Genomic DNA, 11,416 nt, shown 5'->3' on the forward strand with positions numbered 1-11,416 from the left:
ACCCACTCACCCACCCACCCACTCACCCACCCACTCACCCACCCACTCACCCACTCACCCACTCACTCACCCACCCACTCACCCACCCACTCACCCACCCACTCACCCACCCACTCACCCACCCACTCACCCACCCACTTACTCACCCACCCACTCACCCACTCACTCACCCACCCACTCAACCACCCACTCACCCACCCACCAACCCACCCACACCACACTAATAATTATTATGACTCACGGCTTCCGTTACATTGGCGACTTTAATCGCCCCGCCAATGAATCATCAATCAACACAGCTCATTTGCATAATCACCGCCTCCGTCACAATTAACTAATTAACTCCCCAGGGCCACGAGGCCAATTGAAAAATGACGTCACCGCACAACTCAATCGACGCGAGCGTGACGTCGCCGCACACTCAAACGACGCGGGAGTGACGTCATCGACACGGTCGACGACGCGCGGACGTCGCTGGCGTCTGATTGGCCGGTTGAGTGACGTCACAGCCCGGCTAATTTCGCGGGGATGACCTCACCGCATCCCCCACATGGGAGAGTGACGTCATCCGATTGGTTGCCCGGGACGGACGTCACCGCATGGCATGTGGGGGAGTGACGTCATTCGGTCAATTGGACGGGTATGACGTCACGCAATTTTTTTATGGTTGTTGCGATTGTGGTGGTTGTCGTGTTGGTTGTTGTTGTGGTTGTTGTTGTTGTGGTGGTTGTTGTTGTTGTGGTTGTTGTTGTTGTGGTGTTGTGGTTGTTGTGGTGGTTGTTGTTGTTGTGGTGTTGTGGTTGTTGTTGTTGTGGTGGTTGTGGTTGTTGTTGTGGTGGTTGTTGTTGTGGTTGTTGTGGTTGTTGTTGTGGTTGTTGTTGTGGTGGTTGTAGTTGTTGTGGTGGTTGTTGTTGTGGTTGTTGTTGTTGTTGTGGTTGTGCTACAGGCTGAGTGAGTAGTGGTGGTTGTTGTTGTTGTGGTTGTTGTTGTGGTGGTTGTTGTTGTGGTTGTTGTTGTTGTGGTGGTGGTTGTTGTTGTGGTTGTTGTGGTTGTTGTTGTTGTGGTTGTTGTTGTGGTGGTTGTAGTTGTTGTGGTGGTTGTAGTTGTTGTGGTGGTTGTTGTTGTGGTTGTTGTGGTTGTGGTTGTTGTTGTTGTGGTTGTGCTACAGGCTGAGTGAGTAGTGGTGGTTGTTGTTGTTGTGGTTGTTGTTGTGGTGGTTGTTGTTGTTGTTGTGGTGGTTGTTGTTGTGGTTGTTGTGGTTGTTGTTGTGGTTGTTGTTGTTGTGGTTGTTGTTGTGGTGGTTGTAGTTGTTGTGGTGGTTGTTGTTGTGGTGTTTGTTGTTGTTGTGGTTGTTGTGGTGGTTGTTGTTGTGGTGGTTGTTGTTGTTGTGGTTGTTGTGGTGGTTGTTGTTGTGGTTGTTGTTGTGGTGGTTGTTGTAGTGGTTGTTGTGGTTGTTGTTGTGGTTGTTGTGGTGGTTGTGGTGGTTGTGGTGGTTGTTGTTGTTGTTGTGGTGGTTGTTGTAGTGGTTGTTGTTGTTGTTGTGGTTGTTGTGGTGGTTGTTGTTGTGGTGGTTGTTGTGGTTGTTGTTGTGGTGGTTGTGCTACAGGCTGAGTGAGTAGTTGTTGTGGTTGTTGTAGTTGTTGTGGTGGTTGTTGTTGTTGTGGTTGTGGTGGTGGTTGTGCTACAGGCTGAGTGAGTAGTGGTGGTTGTTGTTGTGGTTGTTGTTGTGGTGGTTGTTGTTGTTGTGGTTGTGGTTGTTGTTGTGGTTGTTGTTGTTGTTGTGGTGGTTGTTGTTGTTGTTGTTGTGGTGGTTGTGCTACAGGCTGAGTGAGTGAGCTCCACCGCTTGGCACTGCTCGGTAAAACTTGGCCTGCCCACTGTAGTGCTCCTGTAGCAACAACAACAACAACAACTATCAACAACAACAACAAACAACAACTATCAACAACAACAATCAACAACAACAACAACTATCAACAACAACAACTATCAACAACAACTATCAACAACAACTATCAACAACAACTATCAACAACAACAACTATCAACAACAACAACTATCAACAACAACTATCAACAACAACAACTAACAACAACTATCAACAACAACAACTATCAACAACAACAACTATCAACAACAACAACAACAACTATCAACAACAACAACTATCAACAACAACAACTATCAACAACAACTAACAGCAACTATCAACAACAACAACAACAACTATCAACAACAACAACTATCAACAACAACAACTAACAACAACAACTATCAACAACAACAACAACTATCAACAACTATCAACAACAACAACTATCAACAACAACAACTATCAACAACAACAACTATCAACAACAACAACTAACAACAACTATCAACAACAACAACTATCAACAACAACTATCAACAACAACTAACAGCAACTATCAACAACAACAACAACTATCAACAACTATCAACAACAACAACTAACAACAACTATCAACAACAACAACTAACAACAACTATCAACAACAACAACTATCAACAACAACTATCAACAACTATCAACAACTATCAACGACCACAACAACTATCAACAACAACAACTATCAACAACAACAACTATCAACAACTAACAACAACTATCAACAACAACTATCAACAACAACTATCAACAACAACAACCACAACAACTATCAACAACTAACAACAACTATCAACAACAACAACAACTATCAACAACAACAACAACTAACAACAACTATCAACAACAACAACAACTATCAACAACAACTATCAACAACTATCAACAACTATCAACGACCACAACAACTATCAACAACAACTATCAACAACAACAACTATCAACAACTATCAACAACAACAACTATCAACAACTAACAACAACTATCAACAACAACTATCAACCACAACTATCAACAACAACTATCAACAACAACAACCACAACAACTATCAACAACTAACAACAACTATCAACAACAACAACTATCAACAACAACCACAACAACTATCAACAACCACCACCATAACCACCCACCACGTTGCTACGGCCGCCATTGCTACGGCCGTTGCCACGGCTACTACCGTTGCCACGGCTACTACCGTTGCCACGACTACTACCGTTGCCACGGCTACTACCGTTGCTACGGCTACTACCGTTGCTACGGGTGCCGTTGCTACGACTCCTACGGCTTCCTTTGCTATGGCTGCCGTTGCTATGGCTACCGTTGCCACGGCTACTACCGTTGCTATGGGTGCCGTTGCTACGACTCCTAAGGTTTCCTTTGCTATGGCTGCCGTTGCTATGGCTACCATTGCCACGGCTAATACCGTTGCTACGGGTGCTGTTGCTACGACTCCTACGGCTTCCTTTGCTATGGCTCCCGTTGCTATGGCTACTACGGCTGCTGTCACCATGGCTGCCGTTGCTATGGCTACCGTTGCTACGGTTACTACAGTTGCTATGGCTGCTACGGGTACTACGGCCGCCATTGCTACAGCTAGTTCGGGTGCCGTTGCTACCGCTACTGCCGTTGCTACGGCGGCCGTTGCCATGGCGACTGCGGTTGCTACGGCTGCCGTTGCTACGGCTGCCGTTGCTACAGACGCAACGGTTGCTACGGCTGCAACGGTTGCTACGGTTGCTATGGTTGCTATGGCTGCCGTTGCTACGGCTGCCGTTGCTACGGCTGCCGTTGCTACGGCTGCTGCGGTTGCTACGGCCGCCGTTGCTACGGCTGCCGTTGCTACGGGCGCCGTTGCTACGACTGCCGTTGCTAAGGCTGCCGTTGCTACGGCTGCTACGGTTGCTACGGCCGCCGTTGCTACGGCCGCCGTTGCTACGGCTGCCGTTGCTACGGCTGCTGCCGTTGCTACGGCCGCCGTTGCTAAGGCTGCCGTTGCTACGGCCGCTACGGTTGCTACGGCTGCCGCCGTTGCCACGGTTACCTGGACGTGCCGGACGAGGCCTTGGAGGTTCTGCTCCGCCTCCAGGCGCGTGCAGCCGGTAACCATGGCGACGACGCAGCCGCCGAAGCCTCCGCCTGTGAGGCGAGCGCCCAGCACGCCGGGACAGGCGGAGGACAGCCGCACCAGCTGGTCCGCCTCGGGGCAGCTCACCTCGTAGTCGTCGCTGCGGCAACCGTCGCCACGGAGACGACAAACCGTCACCACGACAACGGTCGCAACGACAACAACCGTCACCACGACAACCAGCAACATGACAACAACCGTCACCACGACAACGGTCGCCACGACAACAACCGTCACCACGACAACAACCGTCACCACGACAACCAGCACCACGACAACGGTCGCCACGACAACAACCATCACCACGACAACAACCGTCACCACGACAACCATCACCATGACAACAACGGTCACCACGACAACAACCGTCACACAACAACCATCACCACGACAACAACCGTCACCACGACAACCGTCACCACAACAACCGTCACCACAACAACAACCGTCACCGTAGCAACAACAGTCACCACAACAACCGTCACCACGACAACAACCGTCACCACGACAACAACCGTCACGACAACAACCATCACCACGACAACAACCGTCACCACGACAACCATCACCATGACAACAACGGTCACCACGACAACAACCGTCACCACAACAACCGTCACCACGACAACAACCGTCACCACAACAACCGTCACCACGACAACAACCGTCACCACGACAACAACCGTCACCACGACAACAACCGTCACCGTAGCAACAACCGTCACCACGACAACAACCGTCACCACGACAACAACCGTCACCACAACAACGGTCACCATGACAACAACCGTCACCATGACAACAACCGTCACCACAACAACGGTCACCACGACAACCGTCACCACGACAACAACCGTCACCATGACAACAACCGTCACCATGACAACAACCGTCACCATGACAACAACCGTCACCACGACAACAACCGTCACACAACAACCGTCACCACGACAACAACCGTCACACAACAACCGTCACCACGACAACAACCGTCACCACGACAACAACCATCACCACGACAACAACCGTCACCACGACAACCATCACCATGACAACAACGGTCACCACGACAACAACCGTCACCACGACAACAACCGTCACACAACAACCATCACCACGACAACAACCGTCACCACGACAACCGTCACCACAACAACCGTCACCACGACAACAACCGTCACCGTAGCAACAACCGTCACCACGACAACAACCGTCACCACGACAACAACCGTCACCACGACAACAACCGTCACCACGACAACAACCGTCACCACGACAACAACCGTCACCACGACAACAACCGTCACCACGACAACAACCGTCACCACGACAACAACCGTCACCGTAGCAACAACCGTCACCACGACAACAACCGTCACCACGACAACAACCGTCACCACAACAACGGTCACCATGACAACAACCGTCACCATGACAACAACCGTCACCACAACAACGGTCACCACGACAACCGTCACCACGACAACAACCGTCACCATGACAACAACCGTCACCATGACAACAACCGTCACCAAAACAACAACCGTCACACAACAACCGTCACCACGACAACAACCGTCACACAACAACCGTCACCACGACAACAACCGTCACCACGACAACAACCATCACCACGACAACAACCGTCACCACGACAACCATCACCATGACAACAACGGTCACCACGACAACAACCGTCACACAACAACCATCACCACGACAACAACCGTCACCACGACAACCGTCACCACAACAACCGTCACCACGACAACAACCGTCACCGTAGCAACAACAGTCACCACGACAACAACCGTCACCACGACAACAACCGTCACCACGACAACAACCGTCACCACGACAACAACCATCACCACGACAACAACCGTCACCACGACAACCATCACCATGACAACAACGGTCACCACGACAACAACCGTCACCACAACAACCGTCACCACGACAACAACAGTCACCACAACAACCGTCACCACGACAACAACCGTCACCACGACAACAACCGTCACCACGACAACAACCGTCACCGTAGCAACAACCGTCACCACGACAACAACCGTCACCACGACAACAACCGTCACCACAACAACGGTCACCATGACAACAACCGTCACCATGACAACAACCGTCACCACAACAACGGTCACCACGACAACCGTCACCACGACAACAACCGTCACCATGACAACAACCGTCACCATGACAACAACCGTCACCATGACAACAACCGTCACCACGACAACAACCGTCACACAACAACCGTCACCACGACAACAACCGTCACACAACAACCGTCACCACGACAACAACCGTCACCACGACAACAACCATCACCACGACAACAACCGTCACCACGACAACCATCACCATGACAACAACGGTCACCACGACAACAACCGTCACCACGACAACAACCGTCACACAACAACCGTCACCACGACAACAACCGTCACCACGACAACAACCGTCACCACAACAACCGTCACCACGACAACAACCGTCACCGTAGCAACAACAGTCACCACGACAACAACCGTCACCACGACAACAACCGTCACCACGACAACAACCGTCACCACGACAACAACCGTCACACAACAACAGTCACCACGACAACAACCATCACCACGACAACAACCGTCACCACGACAACAACCGTCACCACGACAACAACCGTCACCATGACAACAACGGTCACCACGACAACAACGGTCACCACGACAACAACCGTCACCACGACAACAACCGTCACCATGACAACAACGGTCACCACGACAACAACCGTTACCACGACAACAACCGTCACCACGACAACAACCGTCACCACGACAACAACCGTCACCACGACAACAACCATCACCATGACAACAACCGTCACCACGACAACCGTCACCACGACAACAACCGTCACCACGACAACAACCGTCACCACGACAACAAGCGTCACCATGACAACAACGGTCACCACGACAACAACCGTCACCACGACAACAACCGTCACCACGACAACAACCATCACCACGACAACAACCGTCACCACGACAACCATCACCATGACAACAACCGTCACCACAACAACCGTCACCACGACAACAACCGTCACCACAACAACCGTCACCACGACAACAACCGTCACCACGACAACAACCGTCACCACGACAACAACCGTCACCGTAGCAACAACCGTCACCACGACAACAACCGTCACCACGACAACAACCGTCACCACAACAACGGTCACCATGACAACAACCGTCACCATGACAACAACCGTCACCACAACAACGGTCACCACGACAACCGTCACCACGACAACAACCGTCACCATGACAACAACCGTCACCATGACAACAACCGTCACCATGACAACAACCGTCACCACGACAACAACCGTCACACAACAACCGTCACCACGACAACAACCGTCACACAACAACCGTCACCACGACAACAACCGTCACCACGACAACAACCATCACCACGACAACAACCGTCACCACGACAACCATCACCATGACAACAACGGTCACCACGACAACAACCGTCACCACGACAACAACCGTCACACAACAACCGTCACCACGACAACAACCGTCACCACGACAACAACCGTCACCACAACAACCGTCACCACGACAACAACCGTCACCGTAGCAACAACAGTCACCACGACAACAACCGTCACACAACAACCGTCACCACGACAACAACCGTCACCACGACAACAACCGTCACACAACAACAGTCACCACGACAACAACCATCACCACGACAACAACCGTCACCACGACAACAACCGTCACCATGACAACAACGGTCACCACGACAACAACGGTCACCACGACAACAACCGTCACCACGACAACAACCGTCACCATGACAACAACGGTCACCACGACAACAACCGTTACCACGACAACAACCGTCACCACGACAACAACCGTCACCACGACAACAACCGTCACCACGACAACAACCATCACCATGACAACAACCGTCACCACGACAACCGTCACCACGACAACAACCGTCACCATGACAACAACCGTCACCAAAACAACAACCGTCACACAACAACCGTCACCACGACAACAACTGTCACACAACAACCGTCACCACGACAACAACCGTCACCACGACAACAACCATCACCACGACAACAACCGTCACCACGACAACCATCACCATGACAACGACGGTCACCACGACAACAACCGTCACACAACAACCATCACCACGACAACAACCGTCACCACGACAACCGTCACCACAACAACCGTCACCACGACAACAACCGTCACCGTAGCAACAACAGTCACCACGACAACAACCGTCACCACGACAACAACCGTCACCACGACAACAACCGTCACCACGACAACCGTCACCACGACAACAACCGTCACCACGACAACAACCGTCACCACGACAACAAGCGTCACCATGACAACAACGGTCACCACGACAACAACCGTCACCACGACAACAACCGTCACCACGACAACAACCATCACCACGACAACAACCGTCACCACGACAACCATCACCATGACAACAACCGTCACCACAACAACCGTCACCACGACAACAACCGTCACCACAACAACCGTCACCACGACAACAACCGTCACCACGACAACAACCGTCACCACGACAACAACCGTCACCGTAGCAACAACCGTCACCACGACAACAACCGTCACCACGACAACAACCGTCACCACAACAACGGTCACCATGACAACAACCGTCACCATGACAACAACCGTCACCACAACAACGGTCACCACGACAACCGTCACCACGACAACAACCGTCACCATGACAACAACCGTCACCATGACAACAACCGTCACCATGACAACAACCGTCACCACGACAACAACCGTCACACAACAACCGTCACCACGACAACAACCGTCACACAACAACCGTCACCACGACAACAACCGTCACCACGACAACAACCATCACCACGACAACAACCGTCACCACGACAACCATCACCATGACAACAACGGTCACCACGACAACAACCGTCACCACGACAACAACCGTCACACAACAACCGTCACCACGACAACAACCGTCACCACGACAACAACCGTCACCACAACAACCGTCACCACGACAACAACCGTCACCGTAGCAACAACAGTCACCACGACAACAACCGTCACACAACAACCGTCACCACGACAACAACCGTCACCACGACAACAACCGTCACACAACAACAGTCACCACGACAACAACCATCACCACGACAACAACCGTCACCACGACAACAACCGTCACCACGACAACAACCGTCACCATGACAACAACGGTCACCACGACAACAACGGTCACCACGACAACAACCGTCACCACGACAACAACCGTCACCATGACAACAACGGTCACCACGACAACAACCGTTACCACGACAACAACCGTCACCACGACAACAACCGTCACCACGACAACAACCGTCACCACGACAACAACCATCACCATGACAACAACCGTCACCACGACAACAAGCGTCACCATGACAACAACGGTCACCACGACAACAACCGTCACCACGACAACAACCGTCACCACGACAACAACCGTCACCATGACAACAACGGTCACCACGACAACAACCGTCACACAACAACCGTCACCACGACAACAACCGTCACCACGACAACAACCGTCACCACGACAACAACCGTCACCATGACAACAACCGTCACCATGACAACAACGGTCACCACGACAACAACCGTCACCACGGCAACAACCGTCACTATGACAACAACGGTCACCACGACAACAACCGTTACCACCACAACAACCGTCACCACGACAACAACCGTCACCACGACAACAACCGTCACCATGACAACAACCGTCACCACGACAACAACCGTCACCACGACAACAACCGTCACCACGACAACAACCGTCACCACCACAACAACCGTCACCACGACAACAACCATCACCACGACAACAACCGTCACCACGACAACAACCATCACCACGACAACCGTCACCGTAGCAACAACCGTCACCACGACAACAACCGTCGCCACGGTAACTAGCCGTCGCCGGGGCACGGCGACGGCTAGTTACCGTGGCGACGGGGCGCGTCCGTTGCCGTGGCGACGGGGGGCGTCCGTTACCGTAGCGACGCGTGGCTGGCCGCCATGAGCTCGCCGACCCTGCCGAAGTCCCCGGCACGGAGGGCGAGGACGCTGAGATCCACCCTCAGCATCTCGGTGAGGACGTGCCTCACCCTCCTCACCAGCAGCTCACTCACCCGCCCACTCACCGCTGGGGGTGGACAAGGGGTGAGTGGGTGGGTGGGTGGGTGAGTGAGTGGGTGGGTGAGTGGGTGGGTGAGTGGGTGGGTGAGTGAGTGGGTGGGTGAGTGGGTGGGTGAGTGAGTGGGTGAGTGGGTGGGTGAGTGGGTGGGTGAGTGAGTGGGTGAGTGAGTGGGTGAGCTGCTGGTGAGGACGCTGAGATCCACCCTCAGCATCTCGGTGAGGACGTGCCTCACCCTCCTCACCAGCAGCTCACTCACCCGCCCACTCACCGCTGGGGGTGGACAAGGGGTGAGTGGGTGGGTGAGTGGGTGAGTGAGTGGGTGGGTGAGTGGGTGAGTGAGTGGGTGGGTGAGTGAGTGAGTGAGTGAGTGGGTGAGCTGCTGGTGAGGACGCTGAGATCCACCCTCAGCATCTCGGTGAGGACGTGCCTCACCCTCCTCACCAGCAGCTCACCCAGACGCTCACTCACCGCTGGGGGTGGACAAGGGGTGAGTGGGTGGGTGGGTGAGTGGGTGAGTGGGTGGGTGGGTGGGTGAGTGAGTGGGTGAGTGAGTGGGTGAGTGGGTGAGTGAGTGGGTGGGTGAGTGGGTGAGTGAGTGGGTGAGTGAGTGAGTGGGTGAGTGAGTGGGTGGGTGGGTGGGTGGGTGAGTGAGTGAGTGAGTGGGTGAGTGAGTGAGTGGGTGAGTGAGTGAGTGGGTGAGTGGGTGAGTGAGTGGGTGAGTGAGTGGGTGGGTGGGTGGGTGGGTGAGTGGGTGAGTGGGTGGGTGGGTGGGTGGGTGGGTGAGTGGGTGAGTGAGTGAGTGAGTGGGTGAGTGGGTGAGTGAGTGAGTGGGTGAGCTGCTGGTGAGGACGGTGAGATCCACCCTCAGCATCTCGGTGAGGACGTGCCTCACCCTCCTCACCAGCAGCTCACTCACCCGCCCACTCACCGCTGGGGGTGGACAAGGGGTGAGTGGGTGGGTGGGTGGGTGGGTGGGTGGGTGGGTGAGTGGGTGAGTGAGTGGGTGAGTGGGTGGGTGAGTGAGTGAGTGGGTGAGTGGGTGAGTGAGTGAGTGAGTG

General features: G+C 53.1%; 1 protein-coding gene across 1 annotated transcript; it reads right to left on the minus strand.

Annotated features, from left to right (window-relative positions):
- Positions 1-244: 244 nt before the first annotated feature.
- LOC142923213 (galactokinase-like) lies at positions 245-10,390 on the minus strand. Its single transcript, XM_076064139.1, has 3 exons — positions 10,214-10,390; positions 3,957-4,140; positions 245-1,888 (listed from the first exon to the last, which is right to left on the minus strand). Exons 1-3 carry the CDS (start codon positions 10,303-10,305, stop codon positions 1,817-1,819), a joined length of 348 nt encoding a protein of 115 aa, XP_075920254.1. The 5' UTR covers positions 10,306-10,390; the 3' UTR covers positions 245-1,816.
- Between the last annotated feature and the right edge of the window lie 1,026 nt (positions 10,391-11,416).

This window comes from Petromyzon marinus, unplaced genomic scaffold (assembly GCF_048934315.1).
Source record: "Petromyzon marinus isolate PM22_M1 ecotype Great Lakes invasive population unplaced genomic scaffold, UKy_Petmar_22M1.pri1.0 PM_Scaffold_337, whole genome shotgun sequence".
Lineage (NCBI taxonomy): Eukaryota > Metazoa > Chordata > Hyperoartia > Petromyzontiformes > Petromyzontidae > Petromyzon > Petromyzon marinus.

Coding starts and splice junctions, on each gene's coding strand:
- LOC142923213 (XM_076064139.1), bottom strand. CDS start 10,305: ATGCTGAGGGTGGATCTCAGCGTCCTCGCCCTCCGTGCCGGGGACTTC. Junction 4,141..10,213: donor GCCAGCCACGCGTCGCTACG/GTAACGGACGCC, acceptor CGGTTGCCGCAG/CGACGACTACGAGGTGAGCT. Junction 1,889..3,956: donor GCCTCGTCCGGCACGTCCAG/GTAACCGTGGCA, acceptor TTGTTGCTACAG/GAGCACTACAGTGGGCAGGC.